Source organism: Harpia harpyja, chromosome 1, assembly GCF_026419915.1.
Source record: "Harpia harpyja isolate bHarHar1 chromosome 1, bHarHar1 primary haplotype, whole genome shotgun sequence".
Classification (NCBI taxonomy): domain Eukaryota; kingdom Metazoa; phylum Chordata; class Aves; order Accipitriformes; family Accipitridae; genus Harpia; species Harpia harpyja.
In genome coordinates this window covers 29,234,946-29,258,194 of record NC_068940.1, presented here as the reverse complement: position 1 = coordinate 29,258,194, position 23,249 = coordinate 29,234,946, and the positions used below count along the sequence as shown (strand labels likewise).

At 53.2% G+C, this 23,249-nt stretch overlaps 1 protein-coding gene across 8 annotated transcripts in view; it reads right to left on the bottom strand.

Moving 5' to 3' along the window:
* The window catches only part of CDH22 (cadherin 22), a 93,664-nt gene that overhangs the window by 29,724 nt on the left and 40,691 nt on the right, over positions 1–23,249 (bottom strand). For 6 of the 8 annotated variants that reach the window (XM_052782542.1, XM_052782523.1, XM_052782553.1 and 3 more), the window contains 4 exons: positions 13,170–13,289; positions 2,929–3,096; positions 1,679–1,866; positions 591–844 (listed from right to left, as the gene is read on the bottom strand). In XM_052782542.1, coding sequence (XP_052638502.1) covers positions 591–844; positions 1,679–1,866; positions 2,929–3,096; positions 13,170–13,289 — 730 coding nt within the window. Of the gene's footprint in view, positions 1–590; positions 845–1,678; positions 1,867–2,928; positions 3,097–13,169; positions 13,290–19,663; positions 19,752–23,249 lie in introns of all 8 variants that reach the window. The other 2 variants (XM_052782536.1, XM_052782527.1) reach the window with 2 other exon arrangements.

Genomic DNA, 23,249 nt, shown 5'->3' with positions numbered 1-23,249 from the left:
TGGAAATGTCCTGTGCAGATAAGCTGCTGCCTGGATTATGTCCCCTGCCCAAATATAAACTCCTCTGATCTTTGATCCCTGTGCACACATGCACACACACGCACGCAGAGCCAAGCTGTGGCTCTGCACCTCCTAAGCCTCACCTCATTTGTCGTCCTTCATCACTGCCCTCCTGTCATTTCTGGTCACTCGTCTGGCCTGTGTCATGCACAATTGCGGATGCCTCATTGTCAGCACTAAGGATGTGCAAACACCACCCAGCCACCTTCCCCAACACTCCCTTGCCACTCACAAACCCATCACTTGCCAGTGACGTATCCGTCACCTGTGAGATGGCTGCTCTTGCTTGCCAGTTGCTTGTGCACAGGCTGCCACTCACCTGCCAGCCGCCCGTCCCGTCGGACACCCTCGCACACTTGGCCACGTGTGCAGCACTTGTCACCTTCACCTGCGCTGCCCCTCCTCCGCTATCACCTCTCCGCTGCCCCAGCCACGGCCACAAGCCCCCCCGGGCCACGTGTGTCCCTCGTGGGTGACCCCACACCCACCACTGGGAGAAAGATGATGTGAGGTTTAGGCAGCTGCTTTACCGGACAGGATGGTTCGCTGTGTCCGGATCAAGGGCGGTGACCACCCCCACGACAGAGCCAACGTCCGCGTCTTCCTGGACCTCCATCAGGTTGGAGGGGGGACGGAACTCGGGGGGCTCGTCGACGTCCAGCACCGAGACCCGCACGATGGTCTGGTCCCGGAAGGTGCCCAGGTCCACAAACCGCGGGTCCACAAACTTGTTGAGGGCCTCCACCACGACAGTGTGCACTTTTTTCGACTCGTAGTCGAGAGGCTGGGACAACAGGAGAGGGTTAGCCATACCCAGCCCGAAGAACCCCCCTGCTGCCCCTTCCATCACCCGAGACATCAGGGGCAGCACTAAAGCCACCCGCTCCCCAGACAGTGCCTCCACAGGAGGCTGGGAGCTCGTGCTCTGCCCTCTTGCCAGCAGCACCCACACTGAGGGGGGCAGGAGGAAGAAGCAGCCTCCAGCCTGCTCCCCCCAGGGCCCCCAACAGGGCATCCAGCCTGCGCAGGGTGCAGGCAGCCAGGATTGACTGGGAAGACAGCACGCTGTGTGCTGCAAGTGAGTGGGTTTTGATCATTAATCACCCTGCTATTATTTCTACAGGGGACGCAAGCTGAATGCAGTGGCCTTGGTGAACAATCATTGTTTCTTGCCTGCACCAAGCGTTTGCTTGATTGTTTTTGCCACCAAAAGCAGATACAAAGTGCTGTTGGTCAGGTATAGGAATTAGGTGGGCATATTTCTCCCCTAACAGGTGCTATTAATAACAGCTGTAAGCACTCATCTCCATAGGCCTAGGCACGGCTGGCTTCTTCCCTGCCACCCAGGGAGCTGCCCTGTGCAGGCTCCAGCAGACACTGTGCTGCTGTTCCTTTTCAGCCTTTCCTCCCAGACACAGGTCTGCATTTTGCCATCCAGGCAGAACAGAGGCAGGTCTCTCCCTGCACCTGCAGGCACAAAAATGCAACTGCTACTGTTAGAGCAGTGCTCAGAGGAGCGTTTATTTTAACTCAAATGCAGCAGAGGGAATCCCCAAAGGAAAGGGCCCTCCTGGAGATCTGTGCCCGCCCTACCCCACCAGCTTTCCTCCTCTCTCACCTTCTGTACTGTGATGACAGCCTCTTGGGTATTGCTGTCCGTGGTGACTTTGAACATCTCCACCCCTTCCTCATCCTTCACCTGATATGTCATGTCCGTGTTCTCCCCGACGTCAGAGTCCTCTGCCTTCACCCTCCCGATGGCAGTGCCCACAGGGGCAGTTTCAACGATGCTGAACTGATACATCTCTGGAGGAGAAAAAGGTACCGGGGTCACTGCTTCTGCCTTTGAACCCCCTCCAGCCTGATACAGCCCTTTGCATACCTCCCTGGGGGCACCCTTGGACTACAAGGGCTGCCCAAACTCCACCAGTGTCTATAGTTGAGAACACCCTACCAGGAGAAACACACACCCCAGCCAAAGACAAGGGCTGAGAGAAGATAACTGGGGAGCGCTGATGTTTCAAGGTGCCGGGCTGATTCCTCTGTATGGACACTGCCCTGCTGGATTTCGGTAACACTGCAGTCAGTGTTCTCTGATTCTTTGCAAACTTTACCATTTCTGACTTCTAGGAGATGCAGCTAAAGAGCTGAGCCTCCTCCAGCTGCAGCACCTTTTCTGGTCTGCCAGCCACGCGCTGCTGGTCTTTGCAGCTGATGTGCACTGCAGAGATTGCACAGCCTGCTCTTCACAGCACGATCGCCCACCCTCCTCATTTGGGGAGGGTTTTAGATTAGACACAAGCACGAGCCACAGGCCACTAGCAGTGACCTTGAAAACAGAGCTGTCCTGTGACAAGACTGCTGTCTGCGAGGTGGGCAGCGTCACTGTGCCTCACGTTGGGGCAGAGCGTGCCAAGCTCTGACACAGCAGCCAGGAGGGGCCAGGCCAGCAGCAGACAGCTGAGTCCCTGCCCGAGCTCCCAGGAGACAGCAGCACAGCAGACCAGGCTGCCTTCTCCCCCAGCACTGCTCAGAGAGGGTCAGGAAAGGGCCAGCTCTGCTCTCTCCACCACACACCCCTGCTCACTCCCAGGACCAGCACCGGGAGCAGGGGTCTCGTCCGGGGCCCCGGACAGGCTCAGCCAAGGCAGCTGCCCCTCCGTCCTGCCAGGCAGGGACACATTCAGACCCAGGCAAGGAGCTGAGCATGCTGTGGTACCTTGGTGCTGCTGCCCTGCAAGCGGCATGAGCGGCCGGGCTGGCTCACCCTGCAGACATGTGCCAGGCTGTGCTGGGAGCTGGCCGTCTGTCCCAGCACCCACAAGGGGCCAGGACCAGTGCTCACCCCCCATCGCTGTCAGGACTTACTCTGAGGGAAGCGTGGTGGGTTGTCATTGACATCGGTGACTACGATGGTGACTGTCGTGGATCCAGACAGGCCACCCAGCTGTCCTGCCATGTCTGTTGCACGGATCACCACCTCGTACCGGTCCTGCGTCTCACGGTCCAGGTCAGCCACGGCTGTCCGGATCACACCTGGAAACCAGCAGGACAGCGTGAGCACAGGCAGGTCGCAGAGTCACAGACAGGGTGAGACTGGAAGGGGCTGCTGGAGATTACCTCGTCCAAGCCCCAGCTCTAAACAGGATCAGCTAGATCTCCCAAGCCTCTCCGCAAATGACAGGTGCTCCAATACTTCACCAATCTTCACGGCCCTTCCCTGGACTCACTCTGATATGCCCATGTCTCTCTCATGTTTGGCAGCCCAGAACAAGGCACAGCACTCACATCATCCCTCCAGTGCCAAGTCGAAGGGACAGGTCACCTCCCTCGGCTGCTGGCGATGCTCTTCCTAACACAGCCCTAGGTGCTGTTGGCCACCTTTGCCATAGGAGCGCATTTCTGGCAACAACCACCAACATCTGCTGGGCCCCGGTGCAAAGGGGAGCAAAGCCTTTTGCAGCCTTACAGAGATCACGTAAGCAAAAGCCGACTGAGTGGAGAAAAGAGCTCTGGAGAGAAGCAGCAGCCCAGAGGGTTGTCAGCCAGGCAGAAATATCCTGAAAATCCCCTCAGAGCCCAGGAATGGCCACAGGCCCAACATGATCCCAGCAAGTCTCTGCAGCCGATTCATGGGCGTGTTGCATGAAAGGTTCCTGACTGCTGCTTCTACTGCAGGCTGCCAGTAGCTCTGGCAGGGTTAAACTCCAGCTCAGAGGAGGTTTGTTCTCTCCAGGGAGACCAGGAGCAGGGTTAAGGGTTGGTGGGAGCCAGAGGCACAGGAGAGAGAGGACTCACCCAGATGCGGGGGCTGCACTGGGGCCAGCCTCAAGGGTTGCACAGAAAGGCTGTGTAAAAGCCCAGGCTGAGTCACGAAACCCCTTTGGCACAAATCTGCACAGCCCACTTATCCTTATCTGCTCAAGCAGGAGCCAGGCTTGCCGCAGTGTTCCTAACAGAACATCGGGTGCGGGTGCTCCATTTCACAGGTGCCTCGTGGCCCAAGCATGCCTGGAGGCCCCCCCTGTTTGATCTGGAGAATGAGGGGTGTCAGTGTATTTCCAAAAGTCTGTCTGCACAAAACCCCTCATTTTCAACTGTCCCTCTAAGTTAAGGGGACCAGAGATGATACACATGTTCTGTGTCAGGGGCTGAGAATGCACTAGAGACCATAAAGCTTAACAAAATCTATGGTATGTTAGTACTTTTTATGAAATGAAGTCTCTTAAAAAGAAGTATTTATAGGTCTTCAGTAGTCATCTGGGTTTGGGGGAAGTGACAAGAACTAAAATCTAAAGGAATGTAAAACAAAAAACATAGTAAACCCCAGAAAACACTGTGAATGGCAGAAGTCCCGACTTCCTATGTCACCCAGGAGTGTTTCATTTACATGGAAACAAAGCAGAGAAGAAATATTTTGAGAATGAAAGAAAGAAATGATTCTACCCTGAGGTGGCACCAGGGGCACCCATGAGTACATACATGGGTACAAGGTCATTAGCAGCACAGTCCCACTATACCAGCAACACCACAGAACAGCTAGGAATCAGCTTAAAATCCCCTCCAGCTCAGTTTCTTAACATTCCCACACATTCAGACGTTGGTTTATGTTTCTGTAATTGCTCTCTCTTCCAGCCTTTTCTGTTTAACCATTAGCTTTACCTCCTCCTACTGTGAACTGCAAAATCCATCTTTGCTTTGTTTCACCAGTAATCCTGCCTGGTGTTAGGGAGGACACTGGAGGGGGGTTGCCTGGCTGTGCAGTGTGTCTCTCCAGTGAGGGGAGTCCAACCTGGAGGGAACAAGGAGCTCCTCCCTTGTCAAGCGAACAGCAGAGAATCGTCCAGTTGCTCTCAGCAACTTGCAAGACATTTGCTGACATGCAACAAAGCGAGCAATGGCAGGGCATCACAGCCATCCAAGCCACCTGGCTCCAGGCAGACACTTCTGGGAAGCTTCAACACAACCTGAGCACAGCAGAGGGGAGAGCTGGGTGCCAGCAGCTGCAAGGAGACAAGATGTGGCTTCAGGGGAATACCCCAAGGCTTCCAGGCATCAGCCCTCTACAGCCAGCGGGTTGCCACAGTTTCCCCATTCATGTGTCTGGCATGACCTTGGGCACCTCCTGAAAAAGGCTGTGGGTGGACGGCTCACACCAAGGAGCCACTGGTGCTGTGGCCCAAAGGCAGTCAGAAATGCCACTGAGGTGGGAGAAGGAAATTCGCACTGCACCCCACCCACCCCCCAGCCTTGCATGACATTACAGGCGCAGCAGGAGCTGGCAACACTGTTCGGGAGACATATATTTCTCCTTGCTTTCTGAAACTAGCAATTATTCCAACGATTATCATTGTTAGGATTTATAATAAAGATATAACCACCATTTCAGATCCTTGCAGTCCCCCAGCTCTCACGGATAGGCACAATTTTACCCAGCTTCCCTTGCCCCTCTGTCATTTCAGTTCTGTAATTACCTGGACTCCCACTGCCTTCAGTCCCACAAATCGAGGAGGCTCTGTCTCACCCACTATCTCTCAAGCACTTCCAGCATCTGCCTGTTTACACACTCGGGTAACTCTCAGCCCTTCTATCGCTTGATCACCAAGGTCCACACTCCTGGTCAGCACACAGGTGAGACGCAGCCCAGAGCACCGCAGAATTTCTGCCAGGGAGCATCCCAACCCCTCTGCGGGAAGACAGCGGGTATTCACCCTGTGATGGGGCCCGGGGTCCAAGCCAGCTCCCTCGTTCATCCCGGGTCTGTTCAGAGGAAGCCGTTCGACCAGGAGTCCCACCCCACCTCACCCGAAGGGGCTGAGGGAGCACCCACAAGGGAGCAATGAACATCCCACCGAGAACCGCAGCCTCCCACCTGAGAGCAGGCGGGACTGGCCTTGCACAAGCACCCAGGGCTGCACGGGACTGGCCTCAGCTGGTTGTGCTTATAGGCTTCTCCTGCCACTCTACTATGAATACAAAACCGCTATTTCTGGGCAAGCACTATCTCATTGGAATTTAAGCAATCCTGTTAATTAACAGGGTCTGAAGCATTTTATAATGAAAATGATTCATGTCAGCACAATAGTGATGAATTGGGATGAGAGGGAAAAAGCTCATGCATTCACCAAGGCTGTAATGACTTAACTGAGCTGCTCGTAATGATATAGCTCATAATATGCCATGCAAGATGGGAGGAAAGTGCTCAGGCTCTTCCCAGAACACCTCCAAGGTCACCCGTCCCAGTGGGGATCAAGTCCAGGTCGTTTGGCACATGCAGAGCAGGGTAGACAAACAGCCCCAGCCGGCTCTGGTTCTTCTAGTGGCACAAGGCAGACAAAATCCTTGTCTTTGGTGGGGGTGCAGACTGTGAACAGAAACCACCTCCTGCCGAGATGCTGTTTGTCCAAGTCCATCCTGGAAAAGTGGGGGTCTGATGCAGACAAACTGCCCCATGCCCCAGGCCTCTTAAGAGCCCCAGCAGGATTGTCACTGAGAAAGCTGTTCCCCCTAAAGTTGCATGGACCATGCCAGGCTACCACCCCAAATGTCAGGCTGGTTTTGTCTTTCAGGCTGAGGTACCACTTACAATTTACTAGTGGCCTTGACAAATCAGGGTCTCCTGACACACTCCATACCGGTTCCTTGAATACGGCAGTATAAGTGCTGCCATAAACACCCACCAGCAGCAAACTTGCATGGCCCCATCTCGTAGAGCCAGGATAGCTTCTGCTCCCAAAACCTGACCCCCAGGTACTCTGCAAAAGCAGCAGCAAGTGATGGTGGCAGACCTGTTCTCAGGACGCAGAGACAGAAGAGGCAGGGACCTCCGCTGCTGTACGTAGAACATGGAAAACTCCTCACTATCATCTCCCAAGATTCACCTTCTTTCCAGATGGAAAAACTGCCAAACTTTGTCCTTCCCAGACACTGCTAACAAAGCAAGAACAACCTCCAGCTCAGACTCATCTCCCTAGTTCTTGTCAGCATCTGTTATAGCTGAATAATACAGACGCATGGTGGCATACCCTCTGGTACAAGGCACATGTGGCTTTCCAGCATGATCCAGACTAATCAGTATAATTACCAGGCAAGGGGACACTTATGGCATCACATAAATACCATCAAATCTGCTCAAACAGCAGACACTCTTTGGGTGATAAAAACAAAGCAGGACAAAGCACTCAGCAGGTAACTTCCTTCCAGGAATCCCATCATTATGGGCTTTGCTCTGCTCTCAGATACTTCTAGCTCAGATGTCCACATCCTCAAAGAACCTCTGGAGAAGGCACCTTCCAGCTGTGGGCAGTCAGGAGCAACATGCTCCCTGCCACAAAGCCAGAAAGTTGTGGAGTGATGTACATGGACGTATCCTCAGGAGGTCCCTGGTCCAACTACAGCTCAAAGCAGGTGGTTTTCAAAGGCAGATGAGATTACTCAGGGCCACGTCCAGTCAGGTTTTGAGTATCTCCAAAGATGGAAATGCCACCTTCATGGCGACAAGTTTTCTCTTCCTGCCATTTGTGTCTTTTTACTGTGCATGCCTGAGAAGAGTCTGAATCTGTCTTCTCTATCCCCTCCTATTTAGCTGGATAAAACAGATTCACTCCTCCCAGCACCTTGGTCAGTTAAAGCAAACAGATCTCTGCCTCAGCCCAGGGGTGGCAAGGCACCTACAAATAGACTGCAGATGCCTCACCTATGCCCACACCTGCCTGCAGAGACATAGAAATACCAACATATCTGCCAAGACACAAGTGCTGCTTGAGGCATACATCCTGGAGAAGGTCAGCCCACTGCAGATGGGATCTTAGCCCCAAGAACCAGCACTTCATCCACCCTACATGTGCAGCCCCCCTTCCTGTCATTCAGCTCAGCACAATTTGGGAGGCAGAAGCTACAGGCAGTCTGAGCAAGATACTAGACACAAGGTTCAGGAGGTTCACGGCTCTTCAGCAAATAAGGTACAGAGCTGAGATGCAGAAATGGAAACATTATGGTTGCATCAGCATAACCAAGCAAAGTTAATTGGAAGGGCACAGAATCACACAACTGTTGTGGCTGAGGGATGCTGCAGCCTGCAGATTTCTAACACAGTACCTTTCATAGCAGGTGGTCAAGTCCTTTTCAAACCAGGGTGCCCCACAGCTCCTAGGATAGCACCTGCAGAGACAGAGCTACTGCCACTGCTCAGAAAGAAGCACCACAGAGCCTTGTTCCTGGCTGGAATCAGCCTTGCCCATGCCAGCACAGAGGCAGCAGTGCCCTGGAGGGAGGCACCTGCAGTGAGCTCCGACAGATGGGCCAGCACACTTACCCTTCCTTTGTCCCTTTTAGCAGCCAAATCCCTCATCATTTAATATTAATTCCCACTGCACATTAGTAGATACACCTTAATTTCCTCAAGATGACCAAACATACAGTTTGGTCCCAAACCAATTGAAGTTCCTGCACCAGTCTCTGAAAAGGACTGCTAACATTCAGTCTTGCTAATAAGAGCAATCACCTTAAATAAGCGTGGCTTCTCTGCAGACTCTTATCACCCATGCTCAGAGTCCCTTGTCCCTGTGCACAGCTCTGGTCAATAAGCTTCTGGGATGGTGCACAGACCTGCATAAACCCACGAGCGCACAAACACACACATACCGGTATCTGTGTTTCCAGGCACCGAGGAGCGTTTTTAACAAACTGGCAAGAGCAGCAGAAAAAAACCCCACATTCTGCCTCCCACCACTGCATCACACAAATGCAACAGTTCATCAACCCAATTCAGCATGCAGCATGTTCCCAGCAACAACTCCTCTCCCAGTCCACTGTTGCTACCCAAGGACTAGGGCTGTGGTCAGTCTCCAAACAGGGCAAGGCTGACAGGTAAGCATGAAACAACTAATGACTGCACTCAAATAACCATCAACTTCATCCCAGCAAGCCAGTATTTCTTGTCCTGCTCTCCCTGGCACAAGTACCTGTAAGCCCTCACTGGCTAAGTCTCCAAATCAGGAGACAGGCTCTAGAACTCAGGAGCTGTTTTAAGTAATCATAAACGCCAGACTGCATTTCAATTAACCTTCTGAGTCCTTCTGTCTTTTCCCTGCATACAGCAGAATGACAGATTTTAAGAACAACCTCTTCCTTTACAGTAAAAAGCAAGATTCCCATGCTCCCGAACTGACAAGCTGGGCTTTTAAGGAAAGCACCAAATATCACAAGGCCTATGATAGTACCTGCTATGATTGTTCTGTAGCAGTCAATATCCCTGCAAAGGGATGAACAAGACTGCTGGAACCCAGGGCACCAGGTTGCGCCCTCCTTCTGGGTGTTGAGTATTTTCAGGTTTCCTCCTGAGGCTGCGAGCAGGGATTGCAGGCAGCAGCAAGTCTCCAGCCATGCTGGCCAGAGATGAGAAAGGGCATTGCAAAGAACACGGGAACGGATGTGAGCAGGCAGGCACAGCTGCCTGACAAAGAAGAAATTTGCCCCTATAAAGGTGAATAACCTGCAGAGGTACAGAGAGTGCAGGGTGATATAAAGCAACATGAAAATTTGGCCTGCAAATTTAAATGCACACTGATTTCTCCTCTCATGTAAATGCACTGGGAGTCGCGGGCTCTCTGTGCCCATCTCAGCATCCGAAAAGTGTAAGTTAGAAGGATCTTGGTGAGGACAGGCTTCCTGGAGCTAGAACAGGAACTAGCACTAAACCTCCTGACCCACGTCCTGCTGGGCAAAGCTGGGCTCACAGCCCCTGCGGTGGCGAGCCTGCCCCACAGCCAGTCAGCAGCCTGCTGCAGGGTGAGAGAGGGGCTCTCTGCAGTCAGACTGAAGCACTCTCACCCAGAGCCGAAGGCAGAAGTGGCTGTTTCCCAACAGAAGCAGTGAAGCACGCATACCTGCTGACTACTGTAAAAGCACAGCCTCCTCCAGCAGCAACAGGGCAGCCACAAAACAGTGCAATGCAGCTCACCTGTTACAAAGAGCAGACAAAGATCAGCTGCACCCTATCTGCAAATGGCAAATGAATGAGGAAGGCAGCACAAAGCCTAAATATGGCTAATGCCTGCAGGCTCTTGCAAGAAGCCTAGGGGATATTCTCACAGCTAACAAAAAAATCATGCCTCCAAAGTTTGTGCATACAAAGCTCCCCACTCATACACCAAAAGCACCAGCCTAGACCTTCAACACGTGCAGGGTAAGTTCTGGGACCTGATTTGGGGTACACAACACAAACCCACACACAGTTTCAGTGTCTGAAACTTAGTTCTCAAAGCACGAGACATAGTGGCTGGTGTATATGAAATAAAGAAAAGCTCATATGCATTAGCTGTGCTTTTTCTTCACCATCATTCAACACTGCAGAAACTGGAATCATTCTCCACAGCTTTGTGGACACCAGCAAATACCATGCTGCAGCTCCCACTGTTCCGGTGGGGCCATTTAGTTGCTTGTCTCCCTCCAAAAAGGTGTCTGAGACACTATGGGAATCCAGGGCTTATTGAGTGGTAGGACTTGGCATAGCATGGCATCCAGACAGTTTGGGTCTGCCTTTGAAAGGTCCATTGAATCCGAAATCCCAGCCAAATACCACAGCTAGTAACATCCAAGAACAGGAGACAAACTAAGCAACCTACACACGGTCCATATCCTGTACTCAAGTGTGAAAACCACATGCAACACCTATGCTATGAAGGACAGTGTGGAAAGAGCTGGTTGTAAAGGCAAGGAAGAGAGAACCCGCTTTGGAAGGAGTCACAGGCTTAGGTGGTGTGCAAGGCAGCACATACATGTATGGACCTGCAAGAAAAGGCAGAGAAGGAGGTCAAAACCAAAAAGGGAAAACAAATTGTTCTTCATTACCATATATTATAAGAAATGTAACATGCCAGGTTTTTATGGTTCTTTTTATGGCCATTAATAACAATGGTGGCTCTGAGAGTTATGCTGCTGCTATGGATAATTAAATCTTATGCTCAGGGCAGAAGCTGGGCCACCCAGGGCAGTCAGACCAGGACTCCCATGTGGAGCACTAAAAACCTATTCAAGCGCAGAGTGGGAGCGGGATGGGATTTGCTTGGGTTGATGTGCTGGCTCCTGGCCAGTACCAAAGAGACACGATGAAACAACATCCCCCCTCGGCATCGCCAGTCCTGTACCTGCTGCCCCCAGCAGTGCATCCACGCGGGCTAGCGCTGACAGCGGGGCATGCAGCTCGTGCCAGGCACGAAGCCACACGCGGTGCAGGACAGACTGCAGCCGCATCTTAAGTGGCCAATGGGCAGAGCTGCACACCACATTCCCGGAGCCCAGGCAAGGCAGCTACGAAAGGCTATTCGCAGCTCAGACATCACCGAAGAGTCAGCCCTAATACCTGCTTTAGTGGTCAGATATTCTGGAAACAGACATGCTCAAGAGGGGCCAAGGGCTCTTCTGCAGACCGTCAGCAGTTCTGCTTTTATGAATCACAAGCAAGTAGAACAGTAAATCAACCCCCCCAGCATATGAAACAGCCAGCTTGAGAATTAAGACACAAAAAGTCAAGGAATCAAGAAGCTTGCATTCCCAGAGTGACATTAATTCTCACCACAGTCCCACAGGGCACATTTTAGTTTATGCCTTAATACAGAGCATTAATGTTGTTGCAGGAAGCTGAGCCTCTGCACGTCCTGGCTTGTGCATTTTGCTCCCAGTGGTCCCTCTTCATTCTAGTAGTCAGGCTTCCACTCACACAAAACTGTCTCAGATCAACAGGACCTCACATGCACCTGAATTTTCAGTGTTTAACCCATTGTTCATCCATCTCCCCCACCTTGGTCCCCTCGCAGTAAAACAAAGCATATCTGGGAGAGAAGAAAGCCCAGGTGCAACAGCTTCTGGGCCAGGAGTGGGTACAGCCCCAAGCTGCTTCTTGTGCACTCTCCCCACCATACCAGCCTCTGTCCAGACAATGGCATTTTCCACTGCGTACCCCAGCTCTGCTGTCAGGTGTGCTTAGGAGCTACCAAATTTTTCACCAGGGGTGGTGGCACAGACGGGGCTGTGATTGGCTTGCCCACGTGCACCAGACCAGTTTTCAGGAGGTGCATGGTTTCACGCAGATGCAGAGGCTCAGGCACACGTACCTTCCTTACACTCTCCTTGGACCAGAGCCTCTGAACAAATTTCACTCTTACATAAAAACAGCCTTAGAAAATATCAATTAGCACAGACACATGTTAGCCTGACAGAGACTTGGAACTTCAAGTCCAGTGGTTGATCTCAGCCTGGGTCACTGTGGTTCAGCAGTGGAGGGAGGAGGAACACTTTGCTGTCCAGCTTTCCAACAAGAGCTGCAGCTACCCATCCCGCTTGTCCTTTGACAATTTTTCATTAAACTGTGGGTACTTTACTGCATGCTTTGTGCCTTAAATACCTCTTATTAGCATTTGAGTGTCTTCCCTCCTTAGAAAGCTTGCAAGGCTCCCATTAAGGGTAATGAGAGTCACACTCCTGGGAGGCAAGGAGAATATATACCCCAACATCTCCTGGTTATGGTCTACTCTAACCAGTATGTCAGAGCATCATCTGCTAGGGATTTATTACAGAGGCATTTTACAACAGGCTCTATTATAAGTTATTAAGGAATAGAGCAGCTTCTACTGTTCTTTCATTAAATATTAATAGAACATTTATAAACCGATCCTTAATTTAAAGTGTTACCTTTAATCAAAGCCCTGGTGATAACAATGCAGCCTTTGGTAAGGCCCCTCTGGTAGTACTTAAACCTTTCACACTGATGTTTTATGCGCCTGCAGGTGCACTCCTGCTCTGGGCATAGAGCACACCGAGGAGCTCTGGCCAGTGCAGGCACAGGCAGGACACTCGGGCTGGCAGCTGCCGGTCTTGCTCCACGGTGCTGCCTACTGCAGGCACTGCGCGGAGCCGGGCAGCGGCTGTTGCGCTTCCTCTCCAACACGCAGTAATGCCCATGGCATAGGTACCCCAGCATCAACGGCCAGCACGGAGGTACAGGCCTGCTGGCACACAGCCATGTGCCCAACAGAGGCAGGATGCGTGGCCACGGTCTGGTCTCCTGACGCCCCGCACGGAATGCCCCAGCCCAGCTGGGTGCTGCTCACCTGTTTTACTGTCCACAGTAAAGTGCTGCTCGCCCTCCAGCACGCTGTAGACTACCCGGGCACTGCTCCCGTACGTGGGGTCATCAGCATCAGACGCCATCACCTGCATCACAGAGGTGCCTGCAGCAGGGACAAGGAGGAAAACAAAAAGTCAGGGAGGAGGCGAGAAGAGCAACCCAAACCTCAGGGCCAGGGGCTGGCAGAACAGGAGGGCAGGGGCCAGCACTGATCACTCACACATGCTGATGGAAATGAGAACAGTTGGGTGCAAATTTGGCATTGCCTCCCCCAAAAGCCAAGACTCCAGACACTGCTGCAAATGCCCCTTTTGTCCTGCAGAGTGGCAGAAGGGACTGGAACTTGGGCTGCCTCAGGGCTGCTGTCTAGGCAGGACCTGCTCGCCAGGAGATCACTAATCTGAACAGCTGGGAGCTTGTCTCCCAGCAGACTTCTGCTGGACCATCTGGGAAGGAGCTGGGGACAAGATGTTACCACCACAGCTGCCCCTTTCCTGTCAGCACTGAGCAACACAGTCACCTCCAGCCCGTAGAGGGACCTCCCAGCCAGGGCCTGATCCACACTGCAGCACCACATCTCTGCAGCAGACAGACCTGCAAAGGGACAACAACCACGGGAGAGGAAAGGCTTTCGCTTGCCCAGAGCCAGACACAGCACTGTGTCCTCATGCTCTACACGTAGCAGGGCAGAAGGACTATAAATTGGAGAAAAGTCCATCAAACATCTGCAATTAAGTTATTGATTTTCAACGCTGCCTCATTAAACTGGGTGCTTCACTCCAACTGTCCCTGTGATGGTTTTAATTTGACATCATGTTCAATTTGACAAAAGCAGGACCCAGGAGATGAGAATGGGGCCAGGAGCAAAGGGACTTAGATCTACAGGGACAACAGAAGAGAGGAAGGAGGGGAAGCCTAATCCTACCTACAGACACCTCTGAGAAAGGAGATGGTGTGACCAAAGACCTGTGAGGACAGGCTACCCAGTTCCACCTCTAGCACCAGACTCAGAACATCCCTGGCCCAGAGGTCAAGCACTGGCACGAGTCACCTCTCTGGTGGGATGAAGTGCAGGATGGGGAGAAGAGCCCTGAGCTGTTCATAGCAAAGATCAAGCCAACTGGGAAACTCCCTGCTGCAAGATACTGCCAGGGCCAAGAGCTGACAAGGGTGGCAGAGAAGCCTTTGTAATGGACAAGATCCCTCAAGCAATGATTGCAGCCTCTGGTGGGTTGACCCTGGCTGGATGCCAGGTGCCCACCAAAGCCACTCTATCACTCCTCCCCCCCCTTTAGGTCCTTCTCACAGGCTGCAGTTCTTCACAAACTGCTCCAGCGTGGGTCCCTTCCATGGGCTGCAGTCCTTCAGGCACAGACTGCTCCAGCGTGGGTCCCCCATAGGGTCACAAGTCCTGCCAGCAAACCTGCTCCAGTGTGGGCTCCTCTCTCCATGGGTCCACAGGTCCTGCCAGGAGCCTGCTCCAGTGCAGGCTTCCCATGGGGTCACAGCCTCCTCTGGGCATCTATCTCCTCAGGGCTGCAGGTGGATATCTGCTCCACCGTGGACCTCCATGGGCTGCAGGGGGACAGCCTGCCTCACCATGGTCTTCACCACGGGCTGCAGGGGAACCTCTGCTCCGCCGCCTGGAGCACGTCCTCCCCCTCCTTCTTCACTGACCTTGGTGTCTGCAGAGTTGTTTCTCTCACATATTCTCACTCCTCTCTCTGGCTGCAGTTTTCTTGTTGCGCAGCAACTTTTTTTTCTTCTTAATGTTATCCCAGAGGCACTACCACCGTCGCTGCTTGGCTTGGCCTTGGCCAGTGGCAGGGCCGTCTTGGAGCCAGCTGGCACTGGCTCTTATCAGACATAGGGGAAGCTTCTAGCATCTCCTCACAGAAGCCACCCCTGTAGCCCCCCTGCCACCAAAACCTTGCTATGCAAACCCAATACACAGTTAAAAGGCAGGTTTTGCTTCAGAGGTGACTCGAGGGCACAAGACCAGCCCAAACTGAAGGGGCCAGGAGAGAGCATTTCACAGCTCACACTGCTGCATCCAGCAGTTCTGCTCTGCTTCACACACCTCTTTAGGGCTGCTGTGCCACCAGCTGAGGACGAGAGGTACCATACTCTGGTCCAGAAACCCTTCTGTTCTGCAGTGCATCCATCCACATGCTGCAAAGACAATCTCACAGGGTGGTCTTGGCTAGACCCATGTCAGGAATAACCCAGAGCCAGGCTTACTACTAGTTGTCAGCATCTGACTCTAGACCCATTACACTCCTAAACACCAGAGGTACACACAAAACCAGAAGCAGCCTCTGTTCCCACATCACAGTGGGCAGAAATGGAGCTGGAACCATCCAGACGGAGGATGAGGAGCTCCAGTCCGTGGTGCCTTCCTCTTCCCCTGTCAGAAGACCACAAGCCCACAGCTTGCAGGCAAGCCAGGCAGCCAGGGTGCTTCTGCACCAGCCCAGCCTAGATTCAGGCAGGAGACGAGACAGCAGAGATAGCAATGCTGCTGAGAGCAGCTAGGATGCACATGCTCCCCCCAGTCCAGTTTGCTTCTGATCTCCTGGAAAGGGTGTTCACTGAAGAAAATGAGCAGTTACCATGGCTGCTTTTCATTCTCCCTTGCCGTCTTCTTAGAGCTGCAGCTCTGCTGATAACATGAGAATCCCCCTCATCGGTCTTCAGCAACAAGCTAGTTCAAGTCGACTTATTTATGCTTTGCTGTCTCCAGTGAAGTTATGGTGCATCCCTGCCAGCCACGTCCAGATTACACCACAGCGACACTACCTCCCTGCCTCGCAAACAACTGTTTAAGAAATACTATTGCTGTGTTTCTTTGAAAGGGTCTGTCCTGCCTCCTCTTGCCCCTGCGTGCCATCACACAACTCTTTCACCACATATGACCAAAGGAGATCACCCCACACCAGCACCTGCACATCCCCTTGGGGACTCTGGCATGTTCCCTTGGGAAGCTGCTGCTCAGAAAGCTGAGAAGGAAGGGATCAGAGAAGGGAAAGTACATGGCACCGGGGTCTCCAAGCATCCCTCTCCCAGCTGCAGCAGAGAAGCCCTGCTAGGGATGCTAGAGGTGCCAAAGTCCGAGAATCACAAAAAGCAGCACCTTCCCCTGGCAACAGGTAGGGCTCCTTCTGTGCCCAGCCTGGCAGCAACCAGCTGAGAGTCCGTGCCCAGTGTCCACAGCAGCACCCACTCCTGCACCTGCACCCACCATCACCACAGGCAGAACCTGTTGACCTCGCACAAACACCCCACACTCCAAGAACCACTTGGTCTTGCCTAGACACCTCAGAGGCAAAGGGTTAGGAGATCAAAAACTCACCCACATGTACACGAACCCAGAGTTATTTGCCTGCACTTGCCCTGTATACAGTATAACCTGCGTCAGGACTGCATGCATGCAGACAGAGCTGGTGCCCCAAGGACTATGCCACGACCCTCCATCACAGCCATCTCAGTGCTATCACCCCACAGGTGCCAGCCCAGTGATCATTAAAGAGGGGGGCTAGCCAGTAAAAGTTTGCATCAGGCTCTGCATCTGATGCTGCTTCTCCCCAGATGCATTCACTCAATTGTATAATTCACCGGATAATCCATCTCTCTCAGACAAACAGCTATACTCCTTGTGTTCCGGTATTTACCTGAACATTGCAAAACTGCATCAGTGCCAGTGTCTAATGGGAAGGCAGGATCCATGCCCACCCAGAGGTGGGTTTTGTTTCTCCATTTTAAGCCATGCCCTGGACAAGCCAGGTGGGTTGCTGCTCTCAGTTTTCCAGAGGCAGCACAGAAGGCTCCTGGCCCACAGGGCTGCCTCCGGCTGCTGGGCACTCCCAAGCGCTGGAGCAACAGGACTGCGGGGCAGCAGATCCAGGCTGCCGGGTCCCAGGCATGAGCCTCACGTTTGGGGCCAGCACTTTCCACTCTAGTGCAGGAGGAAACCAAGCAGCATGAGGAGCATTGCAGCAAGGCACCTTCAGCTCAGAGGCAGCACGATCATGGCGTACTGCCCTTATGCTGCAGCCAGCAACCCTGAAGGTGATGAAGGTTCTGCCCTTCCTCACCTGCTCCCATAGCATCTCATTAACAGAAGAGCAACAACAGGCAGCTAGGGAACATGAACCCCGCTTTGTACCTTGACTTCTAGTCTGCAAAGATGCAATGCAGCCTGCTCAAGGTCACCTGTAAGATATCGGGAATCTAGAAATCCAACTTTCCAGCATCTTCTCTTAACCCCCACTCATCACTTTTCCACCCCTCCCTCCCCCTCTCTTTCAATGTGAAGAACATAGGTCTTGAATTCCAGCTAAACCTGATCCCCTCCTTCCTGCGGAGACAAGCCTGGGAACACGGGCTCCCACCCCTGCTCTGACATCGGCACCTTCTCTCCAAGCATAGCACTGCCCACAGCAACTACAGCACGTATGGCTTTTGTTTAGTTTTCTGGCATGTGCCTTAGCCATAAAAGATACAATAAATAAAATGTAAACATCCATCACGTACTGCATAACCCAGCTCCCATAACCAGGAAGCCTGAACTTATATCCAGAGAGATAACTAGACATGGAAAACAAGATAAAGACCTCGGTTCCTCCCCTGGCCAGCTCACCCCACAGAACCAGAGGAAACCAACAATTTTACAAAAAAATTAACAAGTCAAGTCCATCTCTTACTCTCCCGCTGCAAAGGTGCGATCTGGCACAGCAGATCAAACGAACTGTGTTTCCCCCCAGAGGAAAGGGGGGCCAAGACCCTCACTTCCAGAGCAATCCTCCCCCACAGCCCACGCTGGGGCCGCAGAGCACCCGGCTGCCCCAGTGCCCCCGGGCTGGGTGCGGGAGGGGACACGGACCTTGGCCACCAGCCATCCTCCAGCTCCACAAGCCCTGCCTGGGCTGTCCCCATTCCGCACCCTGAGCCGTCCTGGAGACCCGCCAGGGACGTCAGCCAGCCCTCCACTCCGCAGGCCAGGGAGATTAATCCCATCTCTGCTGCGCCCAGCACGGAGCCGGGATCAGCAGTGCAGAGAGGGGCCGCTGGCACCCAGCGCTGAAAGGCACCTGGCGATGCCCCCCGGAGCCGGGGGGGATGAAGGAGCCATTTCTCCGCAAGGTCCTTTCCTGCTGCGGCCGTGAGCACAGAGAGCAGCCCGCCGCGGCACGCTGCTGCGCAGAGCGGTCCTCACAGCTGGCCGGGCAAAGAGCAGCTCAGCCCCGAGCGCCTTGGCTCGGATGGACAGGGCTCTGCAGAACGCCTTTGGAATACTAACGCAGACCTGTCCTAGCACATGTCACCACCTTCCCTGCAGGACCCAGAGCCTCTGGGGCCAGTTTCAGCCATCCTGGGAGGTGCCATCCGCCTGCACACGGAAAGCTAATGGCTCCAGACCACTTACTATGCCACTCGCTCCAAACACGTTTAGCTAAAAGAAATGTTGACAGGCAAACTCTAAACACATCCAAGAGTAAAGAGGCCCTGTGCTGAATCCACAAGCAAGCTGACGGGACCTGTCACTTCCCCAGGGACAGAAGTACAGCCAGGCTCCAGGCCTGCAAAGAGGCAAACAGGTAGCAGGAAAAGCCAACGCTTGCTAAATTTGACTGCCCGTCCTCATGGCAGCCTTCGTCCTTCCCTGGTAGGGGTAGGAGCCTCCAGCCGCTCTCCAGACCAGCTCTGGGGATGCAGTCCGCACCTCCAGCTCAGACTGAGCCCAAAGGACAACTCTCTACCCATGCTTAGAGCACCTTTCTGTGCAGATCCAGCCAGCTCCAGGACAGCAAATGGTCAGTTCAGCCCTGCAGAATATAAAGGACCCCGAGAGGAGAGCTTTGTCATGCAAAGCCACACGCCCTGGACTGATGCCAGAGCGCAGCACTCCCATCTCAGGGACCTGGTTGCTGTGGGGGCAGGGGGCAGCTAAGATTTTATAAACAATGCAATTTACAGCTTTCATCTTGCCCCAACACACGCAGTGGCTGATGCACTCCAGAAACAAGCAGGCAGGACATCAGGGAAGAAAATAAACCAGAGCTTAAAAATTACTGGAGCAGAAATGAGTTTCTTGCAATCTTGGAAACATCCTGACTTGGTAGAAAGCCAAATCCGACCCAGAGGAGATTTACTGCACAGCCCTCACGCCCCACAGGACAAGCGCGAGGGAGCTAACCTGGCTGTGGTGGAATTGTTCAAACACAACTATGGAAACATCCTTTAGGGTGTCTGGCCAGAGAAACCCATTGCACCCCAGCTCCTGGCACCAAGCAGGTAAACGTGGTGTCTTGGGGAGCAAACCAAAGCATTAAATTAGGGGGCACAGGTTCCCTGTGGGGCTTAGCACACGCAGACTGGATGAGAGGGTGTAGCAGGTGCTCAGATGTGCAGGGCAGAGGGCTCAGGGTTTGCACCGTGACCAAGAGTGCAGTGGGGAAGGGGAAGAGGTGGTCTTACTGAGGACCAACAGGCAGGGCAAGCCCCAGCTCCCAGCTACTTGCTGCCCCAACAGCTTCCAGATGCACACAAGTGTTTTGAGGACTTTCTATCAAGGGAAAAAAAAAAAAAAAAAAAAAAAAAAGATCAGACTGCCTGCAAGTGTTCTGGCTGCATGTTAAAGTATTTTTCTCTGCTTCCAGTGTGGAGATTAAACAATTTCTCTTCACAATAATTACTTCTGCATTCAGCCAGCTTTGTGCTAGAGTCAGGGCTTGACCCCAAGTTTCCGTCTTTACAGCCAAATCGTCTCTAATCTGGACGTGGTGCTACACAGAGAAATAAGGAGTGCAAAATGCACCGAGGGAGGAGTGATGTTCTGATGAAAGGATGCACATTTCCCAGCATGTCCCTCACTCCAGGCTCTGCACGCTCCCCAAACAGCCCAGAAGCAAGCTCTGGGCAGCAACACCCACTCCGTGCAGCCAACAGAGTTGTCTTGCAGGAGGCACTGTGTGCTGGATTTGGGCTCATGCCTGTGTGCAGCAGACAGCTGTTAAGCAGACCCCAGGGAGCTCAGGAAAGGAGCCCAAAATACCGCTAATTTTAGCATCTCCTGTTACAAGGTGAAGCTCCTGCAGTTCCCAGGCAGTTAGCTGGGTCCCATCCTACCTTCTTCTGCAGGTCTCTTCCTTTGGTGCTAGACTCTGCTCAACTCAGGCATTTTGGAGCGATCTGCACTGGGGTACCCACAGAGGCCGAGCCTCAGGTACCAGCAGAAAGCAGCCTGCAAGCTCTTAGCCCCCAGTTTCTTCTTGAGGTGACAGGACAGCAGAGGGGCTGCAACAGGGTTTGTAGCTCAGGCCCCCGTCCTGCAGACAGACTGCTCCTTGGCTAGCTCACGTGCATGCGTGGCAGCTGGCTGTCCTGACCTGGCGGCAGGCACAGGGGGAGTTAGCGAAAACAGTCCCAGGCAGTACCACCAGCCCCTGCCTTCTTCAGCCCAGGTGGACCCAGCGCATTGCACCCAGCAGCTGCTGCCAGCCCTGCAGCAGGACAAGGCTCTGCTCCCTCTGGGGGGCTGAGCAGGGAGAGTCCTCTGCCCCACTGCAGCTCCAGCTGCCCTCCCTGCCAGCCTCACACAGCACCAGGTCAAACCTGCCTCCTCTGCGCCCCGACAGCGGCATTCCATGGCTCTGTGCCCGGCTGTCTGCAAAACGGTCCTCAGCAGCTGTGCTCTTTCTCCTGATGCTCCAGCAGCCCCAGACCAGATAAGCTTTCTAAAGATAAGTCATGTGAAGTCTGCTCTTGCAGCTGGTCCTGCCATGCCAAGGGGGCCCAGGTAAAGCTGTTGGGTCAGCTTCCATTTTGGATGTGCTTCCTCTAAGTGCAGGAGCTCAGCGCCAGCCTCAGGTCTGTGCTCTGTGTGTAGAAAACACTGACTTCTCCAGGGGCATAGCACATGCTCAGCCTGGCTCTCTGGGCTGGGGTTAGCTCCAAGCACCACCTCTGCGCCTTACAAATCCCAGACTCTGGCCTTACCTTCCTGACCATCTTGCATCTGGCATTTTTGATCCATCAGATAGCAATAGCAACCCCTTTTCCTTTCCCTTTGCAGAGGTTTACAGTGAGTCTGGATGAGTTCATGGAAGACAGAGGCTGAAGCTGACTAAACCCACAGAGACCACCCACAGCTGAAGAAATCCCCAAGCTGAAACTGGTTGCTGGCTGGGAGAATATTAAGAGGAGCATCACACATGCTGTGTGCGCTGTTCCTCCTCTTCTGTAAGCATCCACTTTGGCCACTGTCAAGACAAGATCCTGGAACAAAGAGGCCTGTAGTCCACCCCGACTTAGTCTTATAGTCTCAAGCAGCATGTACGCTGTCCTGGCCCCAGCTCAGAGCAAGGGGCAGGTGTGTTGCAAAGCACTCCCAGCTACTCTGTGAGAGTTTGTGCAGTTCTCTCATTTGTTATTCCCTCTTAGACACTAGGAAATCAAATGAATTTCCCTCCCAATTAGTACTCCTTCATTATGCAAATAATGTCCTTTGATCTGCTCCTGCTGTCACAGAGCGGATCTGACCGTATTTGTTTTATTCCTCTTTATGCCCCAGGAAGGTACGCACCTCCGGGAGCTGGGACTATGCTTTTGGCAGGGAATGGAGAGCTGCAGCTGATAGCTGCCATGAGTGAGAAGAAAAACCACCCACTTGGGCAGCCCCAAGCACAAACCCCAGCGAGGTCTGGGAAGGCAGGAGCACCAGAGGAAGAAGGAGGAGGCCACCCTTCACTTTTCAGGCTGGGCTGCAGAGCAGCAGAGACAGGGAATGAGCAGCTCCCTACAAACAAGCTCCAAGCTGGAGAGTAGCCTTGCCCCCTGGGGTGGCCCCAACCCAGCCCCTTCCCCAGCAGAGAGCACAGCTGAACCGAAACACTGGTGATCCGGGAAAACATCTGCACCCAAATGGAGCCAAGACCAGGCATGTTTGCCAGCAGGTCCCCAGGCTTTGACTTTCATCTTGATGTATTAATAGCCAATCCAAGTTCTCCCCAAGCTGCCCAGCCTTCCTACCCCTGCTTGGCCAGTACAGAGGATCACCTCCATCCACACTCAGGAAGGCAGCAAGGCATGCTCCCCATTCACTCTTATAAAAATACCCCTCAGGTCTAGGGGAGATTATCTGTCCAGCTCAGAGACAGCAAACATCACTACCAATAGCAATCACAGAAAAGGCCATGATCACAGCTGCATCTGGCCTTGATGCCACAAAAGGAGCACTCCCACACAAACAGGGCCTGGCAGGGTATCTTCCATAAGAAAGTCCTGAACTTCACCTCCCTGGCCCAGGCAGCATCCCATGTCCTGCATCCTCAGCCCTTCCCACAGCAGCAGGAGCTGAACTTCACACACCAGGTCCATGACCAGCCCCATCTCCCTCTGTGTCCACACCAGGGCCACAGTGGAGGAGCAGGGCAGCTGATGAACCCCAGAGGGTTGAGGAGAAAGCTACTTCTCAGGCTTGCTTGCTTATGCTTTCCCAGGATGTGTCCAACCTGTCCTTTGTGCTAGCTGTTCCTGGGCAAAGCATTGGTAAGCCGAGGGAGAACTGGGAGGGAGCTGGGGACTTGCAGCAGCAGCATGTGGGTACCCTCCAGCTCTGCATTCATACTGCAGGGGACCATGCAGCAGTACCACTTGATGCTGTGTGAAGCTCTCCCTGCCCTGTTAGCTGGGCCATCTCCAGGGCTAGGCTGCTACAGAGGAGCCCTTATGCTCCCTGGGATGGCCAGGCTACAGAAAGCTCCAAAGCTGTTTCAGGCAGACAGACAGACATCAGCCTGGGAAGCAGAACAGGCTCTTGGCTCTGGCTCCCCGCTCTGAGCATGCAGCTTGGAAGCACAGCCCACACCATTCACAGCACTTCTCTTTAAACTTCTGAGTATTTTAATTTGCAGGAATCGCCTCCTTTCATGTTGTGAAACAGTGTTTCTTTCTCCCTCTGATCTCCAATTTCGCATAGAAACTGTCTCCTTTGATATGTCTTGTTCACATCAGTCTGATCAGGCAGCTCCATAATTGTTAGTGATTTTCAAAGAACTGGGAT